General features: G+C 41.1%; 1 protein-coding gene across 1 annotated transcript in view; it reads right to left on the bottom strand.

The window, feature by feature from the left end:
• The window catches only part of nfatc3a (nuclear factor of activated T cells 3a), a 62,241-nt gene that overhangs the window by 34,253 nt on the left and 7,018 nt on the right, over positions 1-20,970 (bottom strand). The window contains exons 2-3 of the mRNA XM_074666633.1: positions 8,289-9,471; positions 3,277-3,439 (exon numbers count right to left, since the gene is read on the bottom strand). Coding sequence (XP_074522734.1) covers positions 3,277-3,439; positions 8,289-9,471 — 1,346 coding nt within the window. The remainder of the gene's footprint in view (positions 1-3,276; positions 3,440-8,288; positions 9,472-20,970) is intronic.

Genomic DNA, 20,970 nt, shown 5'->3' with positions numbered 1-20,970 from the left:
CTCATGCACATTGTAAAGTACAGCATTTCTGATCCTGAACACATGTAAAGTAGACCAGCAGGCACACAGCTCTCCCTAGACCTTCTTTTGTTTTTTGTTGACACAGCAGCTCAGTGGTGCATTGATCTGAGCAACAGCATGGCCACAAAAGGAAGTCATCACCATGTCCAGATGGCAGCTATGCCGTCATCTAGTGACATCACGCCACCAGAGTCAAGACCTAAGGAGAAGGAGAGGTCCCACGGGGTGCAGGCAACATAAAAGAACAAAATACAGACAGGGTAGTTACTGAAGCGTCAGTGGTGTTTCAGTTTGAAATATATAAAGTTGTGAATTAAGTTTTTTTTTTTAAAATGAGTTCATATTAGTTGCGAAGACAGTTTATGACATAAATCTCAAAATCACTCATATTGTAATTTGGCAAAACTGCAATCACACATGCTGGCCCCAGTGCCATTGTGCCTCCAGGGAACAGCCTGCTTCACACCTGCAGTGCACCTGGGAAACATGATACGTGCAAGCTTGTTAACACAAAGAATGGCTGAATGACTTTTAGCTTAAAGCTTTTTTGCATTAGCCTCACAGAGGTCTGAGCTTGTACCTCGCTGCATTTGCTTTTGAAATCTTCAAACAATAGTAGAACGTACACTGGGTGCTTATGTTTGCTGGTGTTGAGGTGAATTAATTTGTTTTACAACAATAACGGCTATACATGGTGAAGAAATTAGATTAATAAGGTCGGTGCATCAGAAAAAGAGGATTGGGATACCAACAATGAAGGAGTAAGTGTTTAGTAAACACAGTATGTCTGTCAGACCTGCTGGACAACTGCTGATACTATCTATCCTCACACAGCACAAGCCAGCTGTTGGTGTTATGTCAACTCTACTTTTTTAAGCATCTACATTGAAAAGAACCTAAACAGAAAGAGCATTTTCATGTTCTAGAGCATAACGTTTCTGACAAGGGAAGAAAAGGTGGGTTCCTGTTTGTCTTATCAAAAATATTGTTTTTTTATTATCCTTATTGAAATATGATGTAATGCAGTTCAGCTGCTCAGTCATCCACTTGCTTGTAAAAGGAAAAGTCTGTGCTTCTCTTCCTTTGCCTCCATCAAACACACTAGATTGCAAAACATGCTTACCAGCAGGACAACACAGAGGTCTGTTAAAACCCAAACCGTAGCTGAAACAACTTTGAATTTGCCTTGTCTGACCTAAGATATAAGCTCCCACACACGAGCTCCTGCAGTAACAAAATATTCCCCTCTGGGGATGGGGAATGAGGGCAAACGTGGCAAACGCTTGCTTGAAAAAAAATTTGGCGGATAAATTATGCATCGTCACATATGGCAGGATAGAATCTTGGTCTAACTGAGGTTGAAATGGTTAATGATTGGCCTGCAGGGAGCCTGCATGACTGAATGTATGAGGGCATGGGCTGTTTCTAAAGCAACAAATGGCAGTGTAGTAGCTTTTCTCATTGCACCTGAAGACTTGTTTGGTCCACAGCTGTATGTAAATGTGTGTTTAAATTTTTTAGGTCATTTATTGTGCAAAATTGGCAGTGACTGAAGTAGTCTTTATAACTCTTCTAAAGAATTCTAAATACACACAAATATAGATGTGCTCATCTTATCACTGACAGATAAACTAGATTTAGATGTACATAAAATGGTTCAGGCAAGAGCTGTTACGACATAATGATACTGAATATTATATAATAAAAAAAATGTGACATTAACATTGTGCCAATATGGTTATACTGTGTAAACTATGTTGGTTCAAAGTAGGGGGTCATAGTGGTTCTGTCATGCAGGCTGCCACAAAGGCGAGGCCTCAGTAACTCGCACACCAGATAGCCTTAACCGTGGTTTGTGGCTATTATTGTAGGGCAAATAATTTCAGTAGGAGATGATAGGTGGCCACCATGTTAACACAGAAAAACAAGTTTCCTATCAGCAATGAAGATTTTAGAATTACAGGGAAAAAAAGGTTTAATGCAGACCTACGTAGATGACCTACATTTCTTTAGATTGCTTAGGTCAAGCAATCAAGATGATTCAGACAAACAAAATTCTTTGATATAATTAAATTAAGATTAAATTAAGATTCACAATCCAAAGTTCAAACTAGAAAAGCACTCAGAGAGCGCAGACTTCTGCCAAGCATATTGTGATTGTGACACAACACTTTAGTCCTACTTTAATGTTATACTCCCTTTCAGCAGACTGTCTGCTACAATTTGGTGTTAGTTGCAGGTTTGTATAATAATTTGTTACCTGACAGTGTTGAAAATTATGATCCAGTACAGGCAGGATCTGGATTGTACTTTTACATCTGTCAGAAATGATGGTGACCCTGTCTCGTATTGTTTTGCTAAGCAATCCAACCAATTATCGTTGAGTTACATACACATGGTGAAAATGGCCCTATCTCATAATGATAAAGAATTCTTTAAAAAAAATCCAAGATCCGGATGGAGATCTGGATTACCTCCAACATTTAATCAATTCTTCTTTATCCCATTTTTAACATTTCCTAAAAATTTCATCAAGATTCATTTGTTACTTTTTAAGTTATGTTGTTCACTGACAAACAAACAGACAAACTCTCCCAAAAACAAAACCTCCTTGGCGGAGTTGACGATACTAGCAAAACTGCAGTATTGAATTAATGAATTCAAGTATGTAAGATAAATGGAGAACAGCAATGCTGACTGAGCTAGTCTGAACTGAACTCAGCCACTGTCATCAGGGTCCAGCTCTTAATCATACACACAAAAGAAGCTTTTCACTCTGGTTCTGAAATATTAATGGAACTGATATCCTCCGCTCTTGCTCTCTCTATCTTTCTCTTTCAGCAGCCCTGGCTTTGTGCAGGCTTACCGCATCTCTCACAGGTGCTATCAAATGACAGAGCAGCTGACTGGGCTGCAGGGACAACACCATCGCCTGCATGGCTGCCTGCTTGTCTTCCTGCCTCAACAGGTTGACTGACAGTCTTGCCATGGGAGAAGATCCATTTGACAATCGACACATGCAAATATGCAAAAAGACACCCTCAAAGGAATGCTTTCATTCACAACAACCGCCTGATGTTTGAGCTGTATGGCTGACCAATTACTTATTTATAGACCGGTGTTTTATTCTTTTTTTATTCAAACATTGCTCAGAGGATTAAAAATGACTCCATTTAGGTTGAAGGATTTGCAATGTGTTTCAGCCACAAGCAAAAGTAATTCCAACATTTGTAAGTTTCTCAGTAACTTTGTTACCTTGACAATTGGGTGGCCTCCAGATGCTGCCTTGACAGCTCCTCTGCTGCCCTCAGTCTCGTAGTGTGCTCGGTGGTGGGCTTTAGGTTGCACCTCTATCTTCAGCTCATACTGTCCAAACTGGCTTGGCAGAGGCCAATCTAGAGGAGGCAGCGAGGAGGTCCTAAGAAAAAAACACAAGCATGAAGTATGTAAAAAGTATACTAAAACTTTGTTTAATTTTTTAATGTATTTCCTCTTGCTCTGACTTTACGGTGATGACAATGGCCTGATGAGAAGGTTTTAAACTGTGGTATTCCCCTTTCATGGTTGGAGACAGTGTAGCAGGTGTAAAACTGGGGTAAAGCATGCAGTGTGCTCAGCCCCAGCAGACAGTGAATCACTGGAAAGCCCACGTGCATTACTCCTGTTCCTGAACAAAACACGTCTAAAAGGCCATCTTAAGCCTTTTAGGAGTGAATCACATTCTGAGGGGCTTTTCTTCAGTGAGTCTCCACAGTGGGTCAGTGAATGGCTGGTGGGATGAGAGTGTGTCAGACAGTGAGTAAATTACTGTGTGTGAGAGGCTGTGTGAACACTACAAGTGTGTATTACACATGCAAACACCACAGGAGCTGGTATTGTGTGTTTTTCCTCCATGCCTCTTTTTTATCTGTGTAGGCCACAATCATATTTGAACAGCTGCACTCAAAAATAAAAAAAAACTCTCTGGCCTTCTCCACAGAGAAACTATCTGTCCATCTGAGTGTGTTAGAGGAGTGTTTTGTCCTTTTTCAAACAATTCGTAAACACTGGCATTAACCATTAGCAGCAACGAAGCTTTACTTTCTAACATGCTGTCAATCATGTTTTAGTTTAGTGTTCTTGTTTGGTTAGTTTGTGTTATTTGGATGGACCTACAATAGCACATATGCTTAACTTGGCAATGTACTGTATCTAAATCGTAGCAGAAGCTACAATGCAAACCTTATCCCATCTTGGGAGTGTCCACAAAAAATGATTTGTGATCAAAGAGGCGTGATGTAGGACAGCACAAGCTGTACCTAAGTCATCCAGGTGTTTAGTCTGGCTACATGACTTTTTTGTGTATCTGTGTAATCACAGACTGCACACTGTGTCCATGCGTGTGTCTGTCTGCCTATGGATTTGCACGCAGAACCTGAGTCAGTGTATTGACTGAATTAACACAGCTTCAGGCGCGTGCTGTCTAATGGGCCCACCCTATGCTCAGTCCACCCTTTTACATTGGTAGCCCAAGCTTTCATTTGGCTCTGTTCGAGGCAGCACGAGCTCCCAGCATGCAATGCAATGCACACTGCATGACAGATATTTGACAACCCAAATAAGTTTTGAAGGAAAAGTTTGTAAACTTTTTGCTAGCATGATTGACTCCCTTAATTCTTCCCTTTCCAGATGTTTGTCAAAGTGCTGGCTACACATAGACAAATTTGATCAAACGGAATCAAAAACATGTGAGTCAGGCTTTCAGTGGAGCCTTTTCGTTTCACAAACTGCCTCAGAGACTGGCAACAAATCCAAAGGAAAGACTGCACTTTGGAATAAAATGCATGTGGCTGATATTTTTTTGTTTTGATCAACCTGATGTAGTCTTGAGGTCACAAGTCTTAGTGGGCTCCCTTCTACAAATTGTCCTACCATGTATGAAAGAGAAAGCTCATTTTTATCCCTTCAAAGCTGTGTATGATGTGTTTATATAGGCACATAAACAACATAGCTTTCCTGATCTTCTTTAAAGGTCAGTGAAATGTTTCAAAAAGAAACAAAAAATACTTTCAGGTTAAATACTTCAGAGTACATTTTAGGACAGTGCTCAGTCTGATAACACACTGATATAGCACAATGGATGCATATTGACCCAAAAGTTCTTTATGGCTGGTGCAAAAGATGACTGTTGGTCTGCGATTCATGCAGACCAACTTGCACAATGTAGACCTATTTGCAGATGGACAGGAAAAATGTATCATCTACTAAAAGTGGTGATCATCATTCCAGGCTTCTTCAGAAGCAGCTAAAAACATCAGGGGTAGCGACACAGCACCTGCACAGCCTGCATAGAAGTTTTCCTGACACACTGTGCAGACTCTTGTGAATAGAGACATAAAACGTACAAGTCAGAAAAGTTCATCATGTGATCTCCCTTTAGGCCTGTCACGATAACAAATTTTGCTGGATGATAATTTTCCTAAATATTATTGCCGATAAACAATATTATTGTCAATATTATTTTGATTTTTTCCATTTTTTTCCATTCCATTTTCCATTTTTTCATTGATGTAATTATGATAAATGGGATAATAAAATGAGTAAACCATATCAAAAGCAAGAAACTTTAATTTCTTAAGAGTATTCAACTGTAATTAAAAGGTCAGGATCTTTTAAATAAAATAAATTAAACAAAAAATATAATAAATTTAACAAACAAGAAAGAGAAAAAAAATACAATGAAAATTAAATGGGCTCTCTTTTAGAAAAAAAATACATGTCAATGAAAGTAATTAATACTTATCAAAAACAATAAAACATAGACCCTGTCTCTGAAGAAAAAACGAAACTCAAAAAAAAAAAAAAAAAAAAAACAATAAAAACTATAGCCTAAATAAAAGGGAGTTTATACGGTTCCTGAATTGTTTGTAACATGTACTTTTTCCCAGTCAATCCGTACTGTCTGTCAAACATTTTTAACATTTCCAGCTTTCAACCGTATTGAAGGGCTGCATTTCTTTGGCAATGTAGCTGTCTTTGAGCGCCCACCATTTGGCGCTTTTATTTCTATTTACTTTGCTGACCAAAAGCCTCAGTAAGAGCGGATTGTCAAAGAACAAGGCTCAGCTGCACCTCCCTCTTCTTCTTCTTCTTCGTCCCCACTATTTTCAAACAAATGCAACATATCAGCTCGTTGGTGTTCATGAGCTCACACTTTGTTCATTCTGATAAAAAACAAAACATTTCCACACTGGGACTGTGGCAGGCGGCTTAAGGACCGTATCTTTTGTGTCATCACTCATATTAGCGTGTGTTTCCTCCTTACCCCACAGGACGCTCGCTTCAGCTCTCTCCGTGTGTACGTGTGATCAGCCCCGTTGCAAAAGATGCCAAAGATTGCATTTTTGACAGATGCTTACTCCGCTATAAATCCGCTAAATCCGCTATAGAACCTATGCACCCCGATGTTAGGAAAGATAGACGTAGTGAGCCATTCATTTCTCATTCTGCCTCTTTGGTCGAAAGAGAGGAGGAAAACAAACATGCATGCACGTGTCAGTTTATCGAGGCAGGCAAACTTACCGAGGATGTTTTTATTTATTGTTCGGTTAATCGATTTATTGATTATCGTGACAGGCCTATCTCCCTTCTTAATTATTTTTGGTCAATCTGTGAACCAAACTTAACCATAACCTACATCAGATCTGTGAGCCGTGAGACCTGTGGTAAGGAAGTGGAGGTTTGCATGGCTCCTACAATAACAGGAGTGGAAGAAGGATGAAGAAATTCGAGCTTTGTGACAGAACAGAGCAGGAACATTGGTCAGTGTCTTGACATATCATAACCTCTCTCAAATGTCTGTCCAGGGTGCCTGGGTGCCCAGTCCAACAAACCCCCCCCAATAAGAATATTTCAAAATAGAAATAAGAATAATGGCACTAATGTATCTGAACAGGAGTTTTCTACAATCTAATTAGCATTTCACTTTGCAACATTGGGGAACCATTTGAGGCAGGTAAGCATCACTAATAGAGAAACTTTAGGAGGAACGGTGTAAGGAAATACTTGTAGGTCAAGGTAAAGAGTTGAGTTAAAAGAGGAGCGGCTGCGATGTTTGTTGTGTTATAGAATCCGACGTAACAACAATGTCGACACTGTTCTGTCACTGACTTGGGAGATTTCACAACAACAAGGGCAAAGATACAAAGATCAAATGGTGACTTCCCTGTTACTGTCTGGAGAGAGTGTTAGGTCTAAGTGTATAAGCACTAGTGTTATGTCTTTGTGTGCGTGTGTGTGTGTGTGTGTGTGTGTGTGTGTGTGTGTGTGTGTGTGTGTGTGTGTGTGAGAGTGTGTGTGGTGCCCCCTTGCCATATGTGCCCTGTGCTGATTTACAGTGCTAGGAGCCAGTGAATACAAACAAGGCCATGTCTTCATCTGCTGCACACATTGGAGAAACAGACAGCACAGCAGACTCCTCTCCTCAAAAACTCGGTTATGAGTTTCCCGTTGCATCCATCACTCTTTCATGTGGAGATTGCGCCTCTGTGTTTACATGTGTGTATGTTTGAAGGAGCTGGTGCTGTATGTCTCCCTTTTTTTTCATCCACATACTAATAAACTTGAGTAAGACTGTGTGGTGGCATAGCCAGATTGTACTGCTAGTTCAAAGCTCAAAGTTCCTGATTGCTGAACACTGATCTGAAGTTCGATCAACAGTTATCTATGATAAATTGATACTAATTTACTGCATGCTGATATGGGGTAATTATATTTTGTCATAATCTTTATGACAGCACACAATGGTCTATAAACACTTGAATAACTCAGGTCAATTGTTTAGCACTGCCCTATAAACCATTGTTTCAGACTTATAGCGTGAGCTGTCCGCCTTAATTATTAATGCATTATTGCCGTCATAAATAATGACAGAATGAGCTTTTCTTTTTGTCTTTATGTCAGACCACTCCAAAGTCAGATAAAAAATACATCAGGAATATACTCAGCATTAATTCTGCAGTCACAGCTGTGCTCAACAAGACTTTAGCAATTATAAACAGGAAGTTAAAAAAGGGCAAACTGATTGCAACAGAAAGTTGTTTCAACTGGCTGAGAAAGTTCCCCCTGACATTTAAAAGGATTTTAAAAATCTAAACTTTGCAGACACTCTCCCTCTCTTCATCATGTAATTTCTTCTAACTTTTAACTTGTGACTGAATTTATAAAGTATTACTTAAACTTGTATCTTCCCTTTCTTTGCTTCTTCTCCTCAATGTCAGCACATTTACCTGAATATAGGAGTGTGGCCAGGCTTGGGTTTATTCCATGAGAAGTGAGAGGGCACCGAGAGGAACTGTTCCCCTGGTCCATCCTTCTTCAGGCTGTGCAGGGTCTCTTCTGAAGGCGAGTCAAGATTAGGAGACATGCTTCCTTGATCATCCAGCCCCAGCTCCCCTTTCCCACTCTGTATAGCCGTTCGGTCCTGTGAGGTCTTCCTCGTCTTGGACGGGATGTCAACTTCGGATGGGCAGCACTGAAAAGGTGACATGCCTACTGAAGGGCTGCCGACCCATGTGTCCTCTGTCACGCTGCCCCTGGGTGAGGGTCCGGGCGTAGGTGTAGGTGAGTGGTGAGGAGACAGAGAGCTGGAGTAGCAGATGTCAGCGCTGGAGTGGCGCCTTTTCCCACAGGGGGAGGTCGGACGTGAGGAGGGTCTGGATTGTGGTCGGGGGCTGAGCCAGTTTTCATCAGTGACACTGGTGCGTGGTGAGTGGCAGGGGGACTGTCTGGGTGACAGGCTGACGGAGTGCGAGTGGTGCACGAAGGGAGGGTGGTGGTGCTGCCAGTGTGGCTGCTCCTCCAAAACTCCACCACTTGTTTGAGGGGATGCACAGCCTGGGGAAGTGAGTGGGGAGCCCAGGGTGAAGCGAGCAGCCGCTTCATTAAGCTCTGAGTCAACATCATCGTACACATGTGAGAATGATTCACAGGAGGAGGCGTCTGAGAACCAGCTCCTAGAGGAAAGGCTGCTGCAGGGGCTCGGGCTGAGCGAGGAGTCCCGGTAGGAGTGATCCAGGGGTAGATACAGGTGGTCTCTGGACAGGGGTCTATCACCATGGTAGTCTCCGTCAGGTCCATTGGCCCTCAGATCCTCCTCATTGGCATCCATCTCCTGCTGGCAGCTGGGGGAGATGGAGGTGATCTGGATACTGGGGCACTCAAAGGCCTTTGGTGCCTCCACAGGAGCAGAGGAAAGCAGGGGGGAGGTGCCGTATTTGGAGTCGTGTGCCTCATAGCTGGGAGCCTCAGACCCTGGTTTGTGTGGCGGGAAGCGTGGGGAAGTGTTGATAACCTGGGAGTGGGACTGCATGCCATGACGGTGCAGGCCAATGGACTGGTGGTTGGTGACCATAGACTGGGGCTGGCCCACATTTAGGATGTAGAATGATGTGTTGTCATCAGGCTCCAGATCTGAGAAGGGAAAGGGAAAGAAAGATTAACACACATTCTGGAGAAGACGCTGATTGTTTATGCTTCTTTATCTTACTTCAGTCACATCACTAGGTAAATCTATAAACATTTATAAGCATCCTGTTGTTAAGACATGCTGCAGGTTAGAATGGTGTAAATTTAGAAAGTGCTGTGTCATAGCTCTTCGAGCAACATTCTTTGGATGACTCGGGAAACTCAGCAGTGTAGCCGCACATCTTATGTGATCAAACAAAACGTGCAGACACACCACATGACACCCATTAATTACTGCATCCATCCTCGTCATTTCCTTTTCTTGTTACATCTCAGGCTGCAGACTTTTGTTATCTAACTTTAACTTAATGCCTACAAATGAGCCCTGTTTCTAGGAGTATAAGGAGTCAGGCTGTTGCTGGGGAGCAGGCAGTCACACAGGCATCATTCCAAGAGGGATAACCGATGAACAGCACTACTCAGGAAACAAATTCACACAACGATGCGTGCTGTCGGCTGTCATCACAGCTAGCGCTGGCAGGCTATTTATACCAAAGGTCATCCGGCACAGGCAGTAAGTACACACACAAACACACACCCACACACAAACAAATAGACAAGAGCCCATTGTCCGCATTGGCACTACTCTGTTAGAGGGTATTGATAAACTTTCAGTGAACATGCTCGGCTGCTTTCACTGGGAGTAACCCTCCCTCTCAGGAAGGGTTACATTTTAGTTGTAAAGCTTATATTCAGAAAACATGAGAAAAGAATGTGAAGCAAAACTGTCCTGAATTTCTGAAATCTACCCACCTAATATAGACATTTTATACTGTAATCTATAGCACAACAAAGGTCAGAACTTAGCTTTTTTGCCTTCAACTGAAATGAAAAGCGCAGTCTCAAAGTTTTTAAGCAAGGAAAAGAGTTCCTGTTTCTTTAACTTCTTTACTTTGCAGCAGCAACAGAGGCAGAAGCAGCAGCTCTATATTTATAGCTGCTCGGCTTCCACTGGCCCTGCCTGCTTGTCACAAGACCGAGCAGTGAATCCTCTGACGACAGCATCTGACTGACGGACAGGGAGCATGAGAAGGACAGCAGAGCGGAGAGGAAGGAGAGAGAACGCTGGAGGACTGCTGTCTCTTTAAAGGATGGCCTGACTGAGGAGATAGCATAAAGAAAACAGAAGAAAGACAAACTGCAGAAGTAAAGGCTCACAAATATTACTAGTGAGGAAGAAACAGTAAAGCCCTGTACTACTGGGTCACCAATTCACCAAAACAAACACTGCTCAGAGAAAACAAAACAAGAGTTTTCATACTTTCTACAAAACTGCCACAGCACTTTTCTGCTGTGTAATCTGGGAGGCAAAATATTTCCTGTCAACTGGAAAGATGATAAGGCAAAATATTCCTGTTTTCTTCTCAAACCATTCGTGGACATCTGACTTACCGGCATTAAGGTTTAAAACAATGCAAACAACAACAGCCTATGGCCCCTTCCTCACAAACATATGTTTTTAAAAACAGTTTTCTCTCTGCAATTTGGTTGTCCAGTCACACACAAAACACAGTTCAAGAGTAAACTGAGGCTTTCAAATTATTTTTAGAGCTTGTGTTTTTTTGCCTTTTGTGTGAAAAGCAAAAACAAGAGTTTTGGAAAACGCTGACAAACTTGCACGTCAAATATTGTCTGTGTGTATTGAGCAGGGACTGAACAGAAGAGCTACAGGGTTTGTGTCTGCTACAGTGAGGTTGGATTGCTTGTTGAGGAGGAAACTCATCATTATTCATTGTTACACCACGGCACAAGGGCCAATAAATACATCATACCCAGTAGTTTATTATTTGCAACTCTGCACAGATTTGTATGATAACTGCTCTCTTAAGGATACGTTTTAGGTTTTTATTTATTTATTTGTTTTTTTGAGTTTTGTTTCTTCTTTAGAGACAGGGTCTATGTTTTATTGTTTTTGATTAGTATTAATTATTTTCATTGACATGTACTTTTTCTAAAAGAGAGTCCATTTCATTTTCATTGTATTTTTTTTTTCTTTCTAGTTTGTTAAATTTATTATATTTTTTGTTCAATTTATTTTATTTAAAAGATCCTGACCTTTTAATTACAGTTAAATACTCTTAAGAAATTAAAGTTTCTTGCTTTTGATATGGTTTACTTATTTTATTATCCCATTTATCATAATTACATCAATGAAAAAATGGAAACCGGAATGGAAAAAAAATGGAAAAAATCAAAATAATATTGACAATAATATTGTTTATCGGCAATAATATTTAGGAAAATTATCGTCTAGCAAAATCTGTTATTGTGACAGTCCTAATGACGTCCTTCTATAACGTTTGCTATGGAAGACCTAATACACACACTCACCACCTTCTGGCCTGGTATATCCATATGTGTGTGGATGTAGCGGAAGTTGCTGAAAGCCTTGCCTGTAGACTTCATTTGAAAAAACTACAGCAGCCTACTCAATTCTTTCTCCATCTTTTGATTGAGAAGCTGTTAAAAGTTCTGGTTTCATATATAAACGTCTTTCCATATTTGAACAACACATTATAATTTTCATGGGTTTGGGGGGTTTCTGTTACACTAACTTGCCAGACTCAGTTAAGCTCTATTGAATTAGTCCAAGACAAGATAAAACAGATGATTTCATGGTGAGGCTGAGTAGTCTCAGGTGCTCGCTGAGTAATGAGCTGCTACCACAGAAAATTAGATGCTAATTACGATCAAATGGGGAGTACAAACTGGATGACAGTGGGAGTGAAATCTTTGCTTCTACATTGGAGAAGCTTTAAGAGGCAGCTGTGCATCAGAGGAGGATCGGTCATCTCCCAAACAGAGGGTCAAGGGTTTGATCCCAGGTCCTACTGTCCACATGAAGACAACTTCAGAAAGAGCTTTATAATCACAGTCCATTTACCATTTCTGCCCCCTCACGTCATAATGTGCTCAAATCGACGCATCACAGAGAAAGTACAGTTAATTACATGAGAAGTCAATATAAAGACATAGTTACTGCTCCAGTGCTGTCAGGATGACGTCACTAAAGAGAGGAGCTGTTGATGTGCGTTACTACAGGATTCAGTGTGTGAAAAATGGACTGCCAGAAGTCTGAGGGTACTGTATCCAGTGGAAAGGCTGTTGGCTGTGAGTGTGACAGCAGCCTGGAGAGGAGAGACTGAGCTGAGTGAGGCAGAAGAATTGATTACTGATGGTAAAAACCTAATCAGTGAAGTATAAAGCAAACATGTCAGGAGTCAGCAGAGTAGAGGTTTGTTTCCTTTTTGTTACTTAATCTGTGCGTTACAACCATAGATTCTAACCGTATGGAAAGTTGGGCTGTTCATCAAACTTAAGAACGTGGGTAATAAATCTAAGGAGGTTAACCACACTACATTAAGAGTATATTTCCAAGAGTGTGCTTTGAAATTTGTTGCATGGATGAATTGATCAGCTTTTTGTATACACTCAAAGGGACATGTGCAGCTTTGCTAAAATATACAAAAAAAAAATTAATGGCCAGGTTATAGCATTAAGAGCAGTAACTTGTCTCCAGACTGTTTCTTCCTCAATGCTCTGATAACAGATTAGAAATCTGAAAGCCTTACACACTGAAGTTCAGATTACTTACTTTGGATTTGGACTTTTATTTATATTTTTCAATATATTTATTAGTGCTGCCCGGTGATTAAAAAAAATCATTTAATTAATTACAGGGTTTGTAATTAATTAAATCTAATTTTAGCATTTTAACCTCACATCTACTCAAGGTCCCCAAAGAAAGAATTTGGATTTATTATTTTATTTTAAATTTAACCTTTATTTAACCAGATAAAAACCCATTGAGATCAAGATCTCTTTTGTAAGGGCAACCTGGCCAAGAGGTCTGCAGCACATGTCATGATAAATACGTAAATACAGTGCGATCATTAAAAGAAGGATTGAAACAATACTTTAGAAATAGATTAAAAATAAATTACAGATTAAGTGCTGGGAGTGAATAAAAACAAGTTAAGAAACACAGGCACTCCTCTGGGAAATTGCAAAATTGGAGTGCATGATTAATCAAATGAATACACAAAGAAGAGAAAATTTATAAATCCACATTTTTTTCAAAAACTGACATCTATAGACGCCAATACAATTGCAACCATTTACAGCATCTACAGAAGTAAATTAGGTTTTTCAGCAGGGGGGGGGGGGGGGGGTCTGGCAGAGCTTGTCAACCAAAATCATGCACATAAACTACTGTGGGTGAGAGCAGTGTGCTCTTTGGATGAGAGATCAGCATGGATATGAGGAGAAGATGTGAGATGACAGAGGCATAGTGAGACGCTGCAAGTCAGAAAAGCTCAGGTAGCTCATGCTAAGGATGGATGTGGCAGTAGTTCAGAGAGGAAGAGCGTTGCGATAGTGAGGAAAGATGAGGAAGATCACGGAGAGGATTAAAGGATGGAGCGACCCAGACAAACGCAGTCGAAAAAATGAAGTTTGGTCTGTTTTTTGGATCAAAAACAGAAAGAGACATAAAAGAGGACAGTCCACTCTTATCAGGTAATTTTGGTGTTTATACAGTCATAGAAAACAATATTGTTTGGGTCTTGAAAGTATGTTCAAGATACTCTGAAAAAGGCTGGCAGCCAATGAGTGAATCAAGTTAATTCTTTTAACACATTAATTTGTGGTGTAATTAAGTAATCTAATTAACGGGTTAAAGTGACAGCCTTAAAGTTTATACCATTTCTTCCTCTGTCCCAAAGTAGCATTATAGTTATTTACTAAGAATATTAATGAGAAATTAAAGTAAAAACAAGGCACAGTCCAACATCACGACATATTCCTATCTATGATGAAGTGTGGTGGAGAGATGAGTGGTTGCACAGATGAGGGTCAGACAGGGGACGACCCTGTTACCTGGCCCACAGCCCACTTCTTGCCCTGAGATAAGATTAGCCTGCTACCTTAAACCAGTGTGAGAGAAGGGGTGGGTGGTGGGAAACCCCCTGGTCTGAGCCAAACACCGGTCACCTTAGGACAAGATGTCAGGAAGAAGAGCAAGGAGGACATGGAGAGGAGAGAGGAGGAGAGGTGAAGAGAGGAAAGGAGAAGACTGAGGCAGAAGGGAAGAACAGGCAGCGCAGCACTTGTGTTGTTTCATGAATGGCCTTGGTTGCAACACTCCTCAGTGTCCATACATCAGACGGCCAATCTGGTTAAATAAAGATCTCTAAGAGGCTTTGCTGTACCTAAGCTAATAATAGCTCCCCCATACAGGGAAATGTTTCTGTGATGTGTAGGTTGCTGGACGTTTGTGACACATGCACTAAAAAACCCTTTGCATTCTCACGGTAACCACATGGAACACCCTGACCCACTGGTGGTGGTGGCATCCGCCTTGGCTCTTTGACACAAAACTCAGCGGGGCTGAGCATCACACTGCCTGGGGATTCTCTCTTTGGGATAATCCTCACAGACTTTGTTTCTCCCTCCTCCTTCTCTCAGTGAACTCAAAGTGTGTCAGGGTCCTCTGACCCGTGGTGACACACAGGCACACATTCTGAGAAAGTCTTCTTTACTACTGAGGAAGGAAAAGATTTATCTCTTTAAGAGTTGATAACAAGCTCAATACAGAGGAAGGTTCGTCCTTGTGCACCCACGATCTTTTTGTCTACCTTTCTTTTCGTGTTCATGTGCATGTATGGGCCTAAAAAAGTGTGGGTGGTGTGTGAATGTGTGTGTTCCTGTGTGCCTGTGGTTGTGCCTTCCTGTAAGTTTTTGCACTAATCTATGGCTAGGTGGGTATTACTGTATGTGTGTGTGTGTGTGTGTGTGTGTGTGTGTGTGTGTGTGTGTGTGTGTGTGTGTGTGTGTGTGTGTGTGTGTGTGTGTGTGGTGTGTGTGGTGTGTGTGTGTGTGTGTGTGTGTGTGTGTGTGTGTGTGTGTTTGTGTTCATACACCCCAACAGGTATTATTGTCTTGGGTTACCCACCAGCACCAACACCATGTAGTGCTGAATGTAACTTTATCCTGGGTTCCCTTTGTGGTGGTCAAGCAGATTGATTAGAGCGGGCTCTGCTTACATCCCCTGTACAGATGGCTTTGTGTTCACCCTGGTCTCCTCTTTCAGCTCTCCTTCAAGGCCGGATGACCAGCAGACCACAACACACAGACACCAACACATCATGTACCAGAAGCTTAATGGGATAGATGGCTTAACCTAAGATAAGTAGTCATTGAAGACACCCAGAAAAGAGGATGTGATATGATTGGTCAGGAAATCGAGTGCAAAAAGTAAATACTCAAAAAATACACAAAAATACATGAAGAGGATCTATTTTAATTGGACTTCCTCGCCACCTTCTGGCCCGGAGTCTCACGCACACTGTCGTAACAACAAACAAACAAGCATAAGAAAGTACTGTGCATCAGTAGCCAGCTATAAGTAGTGCTAATAGCACCCCAGTGCTACGGCGCATCTGCAGGCTAACATGACAAAAAGCAAACTGTCAGTTCATACAGTAGTTTAGTAGCCGTCCATACATAGCACTGACAGCCTGATCCTGTCGGTAATGTGTAATGTTAGTGAATTCCAGTTATGTCCTGCTAGCGCTCATCTACCAAGCAGAGCTAACGTAACTTCACTCTTCATTTTATTGATAGACTCTCAAGTTTGCACATACCACTGCAGAATAACTGCTGACTGTGGATTGGGATGAACATTATCACATTATCGCAAACAACTTAGCTCTTTTAGCCTTTAGCTTGGACGACTAAGCTTTTTTCTGCTCCTCTGTTCCTTTTCTGTCTGACTGTTAAGCTCTTGTGTCCACTATCACTACAAAATTGATCACAGAAATTGTTTTCATCAGATAAGAACACAGATCTCTCTTCTCACTTCCAAACTTTGTGAGTAAGCGTGGTGTCATAGACTTCGAGACTTGGACATGCCATAAATCAATCCTGTCTTGCTTGACCCAGTCAGAAAGCTACGAAGAAGCTAAGAAGAAGCATTTTAAAATAACATACATTGGCTGATAATCTTATTTTAAAGTGTGGATTATGATTGGGCATATGTCTAGAAGGGAGACTTTTTCAGTAATACTTTCAAACTCCTCACAGCCTCTTTAATACGTCTCTTTGAAACAGTCATGGCCAAATTCAGGAAGTCAGGGAGGACTTCACTGTTTTATCCTATCAAAGAATGATTTAATGCCACAATTTGGAGTAATTTTGGAGTTTGTTCTTTCTTAACCAATACAATCTCAGAGTTACTGAAATGAATAATCTGGGTGTGTATGTCATCTATATAACTGAATCGATTACTATTTTTAACTTTTGGGTTAGTAGATAGGTGCAGGGATTCCCAGGAGCAATGACATAAGCAAGTCTAATTCCTTCCTCTGGGTTTTCCAGGAACTGAGGCTGGCTGGTTGCCTACACTAAACACAGACTCTGTGACGCACATGTACACACGTATTGTTAGGGCTGGCCTACACCTGTGGCTCTAAACCTTCCTTGTTGGGTTTGTGCCAAACTTACCGGTGAACCCTGTTAGTGTGGGCAGTCCAGGCGGAGTTCTTAAGAGTGTTCGTTAGAAATGGTTGAGACAGAAATCCCAATATGAGGAACGACATGGCAGGATGATTGTATCATGAGTCAAATGGCACAGGGAACAGGAAAATCATGCAGCTCTTTATCATTCTGGGGTTGGCAAAGCCTTTTTATTGCCTTTTCCTGTGATCCTGTGATGTCGTGGTGGAGTCACATCAACAAGCCTTCCTGTGCCCTCACTGAAGACTCATCAGCCAGCAGAGGCTTAACAATGGTAGCCTAAGCCAATGTTAACATATGCCGGCAGCTAAATTAAGCTCCTAATTAACAATCTCATGTGGAGATAACATTATGGGATAAATAAAGAGTGCCAAATCACCACCTGAACTAAAAACCCACCAACGCACAAAGATCCTGTTCTTACAAACCACTAATTGTTTGTAGGATGTATCAATTAGTTCCTGAACAGAAGATCTTGGAAAAGGTTAATACTTGTATCAATTAATCAGAACCACTAACAGGTCTAAACACAGAACCCCAGTTAACCTGACACTTTCTCCATAGTGCGTGTGGAATGCAGCAGCATAGCAGCATATTCACCACGCAGCAGCTACAGTTCTTAGTTAATACACAAAACACATCCATCAACTGATTTCTACAGATCTATACTTTTATTTCAATCATACACATGCTCAGCAGGAAGCAGAGATAATGAGATGTTTTCTAGTGCATGTCTTTTGGATGAACAAAGTACATACGTAGAGGGGGTACGCTTCTTTTTGGGCACTATCTTTTTAAAGCTCCAAACTCCACAAAGCCACTTCTCCATGACTGGCCAGTCTCCTGGAGACTTTTCAGGAGCAAACTTATGGGGAGACATTGGTATATAATTCCTCCCCATGCAAAACAAAAACAGATCAGGACCCATAAAGCAGCCCTGGGGGATCTCGCAAAAAAAAAAACCTTATTAACTAGAGGAGGCTTATCTCACCAAATAAACCTATGTCCCAGTTAAACATTATGACCACAACAAAAACAGATCCTAAAACTTTAGGCAACAAACTTCGGGACAAAGTTGTTAAAAATAAAGGGATCCAGAGATTACTCCAATAAGTGTCAAATTGTGATGTGGTCCATATTACAATCGATTATTAAAATGACCTGGATCATTTGGACACATTCTAAAATTGAGGCTTTCTCTTGACCCGGTTCTTCTGGACCTTTGCTAACACAGCAATCACACTATGACGTGGAACAAATTAAGAAAGCCAAAGTAGTTCAAACTCTTTTTGAGTCTGAGCAAACCGAACCCTGGAGCAGCTTGTTAACAGAGAAACAATCAACCCAACACTGGAACAAACAGCTGCTAAACTCATCACACCGCTAGTAGTAGACAGGTAACAGCTTTAGTGATGCAGCTCGCAGTCAGTTTTGTTTACAACGGGTCGTAAAAGATGACAGGCTAACATTACTCAACATCTCCATTCAATCTAACATCAGCGGGAGAGCCACGCTTTGCAACATCACAGTACTTAAACTCTGTCTTTTTGTGAGAGGTGTCTAATGTTCGACAAGTAGGCTTATTCAAAAACCTCCTCACAAGAAATGCTACTGCCACCATCTGGTGGGGGTACTGTATTACAGACAGGGACCAGTAAAATGTTGGAAGAATTAATATTCCTTTTAACTTTGATTTCCTATTAAGTAATGAATATTTAGAATATTTGGGATATTGAAAAATCAGAGCCCTTCCTTAAAATACAAACAGGTGTACAGAAATACATGTTGCAACCCTGTATATTCTGTGCATGCAAGCACAAAGTAACAGACAGTTCCTGCATGTATTTTTATTCAATGGAGCAGGTACTGAGCATCAGAAGACCAGTTTCCAGGCAAACACAGGCGGCATGATGGCCTATAATAACCCAGAGCAGATAACATCAGAGGCTACTGCTAGCAGCGGTGACATTTAAACAATCTGTCAGAGCTGACGGTGCATGTGCCTGAAAAAAGACACCGCAGACAGGGAGGGAGACAGAGAGATAGAGGAAGGTAGAAGGAACTCACAGGCAAAGAAAGCTATTGTTGAATATGTGACAGAAGAAAAGGGACTGAATGAAAAGAAAGATGGAGGCAGGACATTCATACACAGGGAGTTTCAAAGATAATGTAACCACTCTATATACTCCGTACCACTAACACATGTAAGTATGCGTTTTGAATATTCTTAACAGCATTCAGAAACATAGTTTATTAAAAATGTAATATATTCAACCATTAACAAAGAATTAGCAAAATAAAACAATTGTAAGTGGTATGAAATAAAGCGTGTTGATCCTTCCTGGTCTCCACATGTCAGTAACAGCCAGCTCAGCCCTCCAGCTTTGGCCCATCTCCACATGGATAAATTAAACAACACGATGAGAAGAACCACTTCCCATCCTCTGTATTACTGGCTAAGTGGTGGAATGGGTGACGAGGACAAGTTGAGGAGGTAAAGAAGAAATGCTGTGTCCTCAAACAAAGGGGTCAATGTGATCATGATACTCCCGTAACTTTTATCATGCTTGCCATCAGGCCAGCGCAGGATGACAGGAAAACATTAAAAGGAAATCATATAAAAACAGGAAAAAAAACAGGATGTAGAATTACTTTCCGTGTCGAAAATAACACTTTTCTTAACATGCTTCCACTCTTCTGCAAGTCTGTGCATGTTCAAAAAGATGGAAGTATTTCAGAAACCAAATTCTTGTAAAACTCTTTAAACATGATGTACTGTACGGATAAAGCCTTTATCCTTGAGGGTAATAGCACTGTTTCTAAACAACACTGGATCTAAGAAGAGTATGTGTTCAAGAAGCAGCACTTTTTCAGCATCGCCTTAAAGCACTGTCTAAATTATCTCTATTTAATTCTCTGATTATTGCACAGGGTCAGAAGAGGGACCCATAATCAACATTCTTGATATTTCATTTTAGAACACGTCCCTTCCAATCAGCAGACACACAGTGGGCTTGGACAAGAAAAAACTGCATGGGGTAGAGGTGCCAATACCGAGCATTAGCCTGGCTGAAATATGGCTTTGAGGGGCAGCCTAAAATAAAATGGGATTCAAACCACCCTAATCCCTGTGTAGCAAGCCCTGCCTTGTAGTAAAAGAGGACCAAAGGGAAGGAAAAAAAAGAAACCAGATGCAGGAGTTGAACAGCTTTCTCTCTGGTGTAATGCAGCCTCTGACATGTTGATACAGCGCAGCCAGCGGTAGCTTCAGTTACACTAAATTTAAACTAGACAGATGCCACACATAGTTACTCATGCCTCGCCCCGGGAAACAAACGTCTCATTCATCACGCTGGGCGCAAGGACCCCTTTGAGTTCAGCAGGGTTAGGGGGCAACCTCGTGGTGATCTAGCCCCACATGTGGACCTCATGCATGACCGTCTGACCTTTGACCTCTCAGTCTTTTATATTTTCATAGAAGGGTAAAAGCCTTTAACATGAGTCTCTGGATTCTCCCCTCGAGACACATGAAGCCTCAAATTAAATCTGCAAACCAGACAACTGCTCATCAAAGAGCCCAACACTTCATTTTCCTTGTTCTACATTAAAGTGAGCTGAGCTTTGTCGGCCTGCCTTCTTTTACGCTCTTCATTCCTGATTTTGTATTCATGTTGTGAACATAACGGTTGCATGACTTTTAGAAAATCAACATGTGGATATCTGATATGTCTGACAATCAAAAAGCTTAATAATGAAAATAAAACTATCTGAAACAAACGTAGGCCAAAGCTAAGTGCACTTTATCAAAGCGCATTGAATACAGCACGACACAAAACAACTGAACATATTTCAAATATTTAGATACCACCTTAAAGACATCTGGCAATAACGGCCAAAAGTGAGTGGAGTAAACTTCAGGTCTTTGGTCAT

The sequence above is a fragment of the Halichoeres trimaculatus genome, unplaced genomic scaffold (assembly GCF_033239565.1).
Source record: "Halichoeres trimaculatus isolate MK-OKI-2021-1 unplaced genomic scaffold, fHalTri1.1 fHalTri1_scaffold_3, whole genome shotgun sequence".
NCBI lineage: Eukaryota > Metazoa > Chordata > Actinopteri > Labriformes > Labridae > Halichoeres > Halichoeres trimaculatus.
This window is presented reverse-complemented; position numbering and strand designations above follow the sequence as displayed.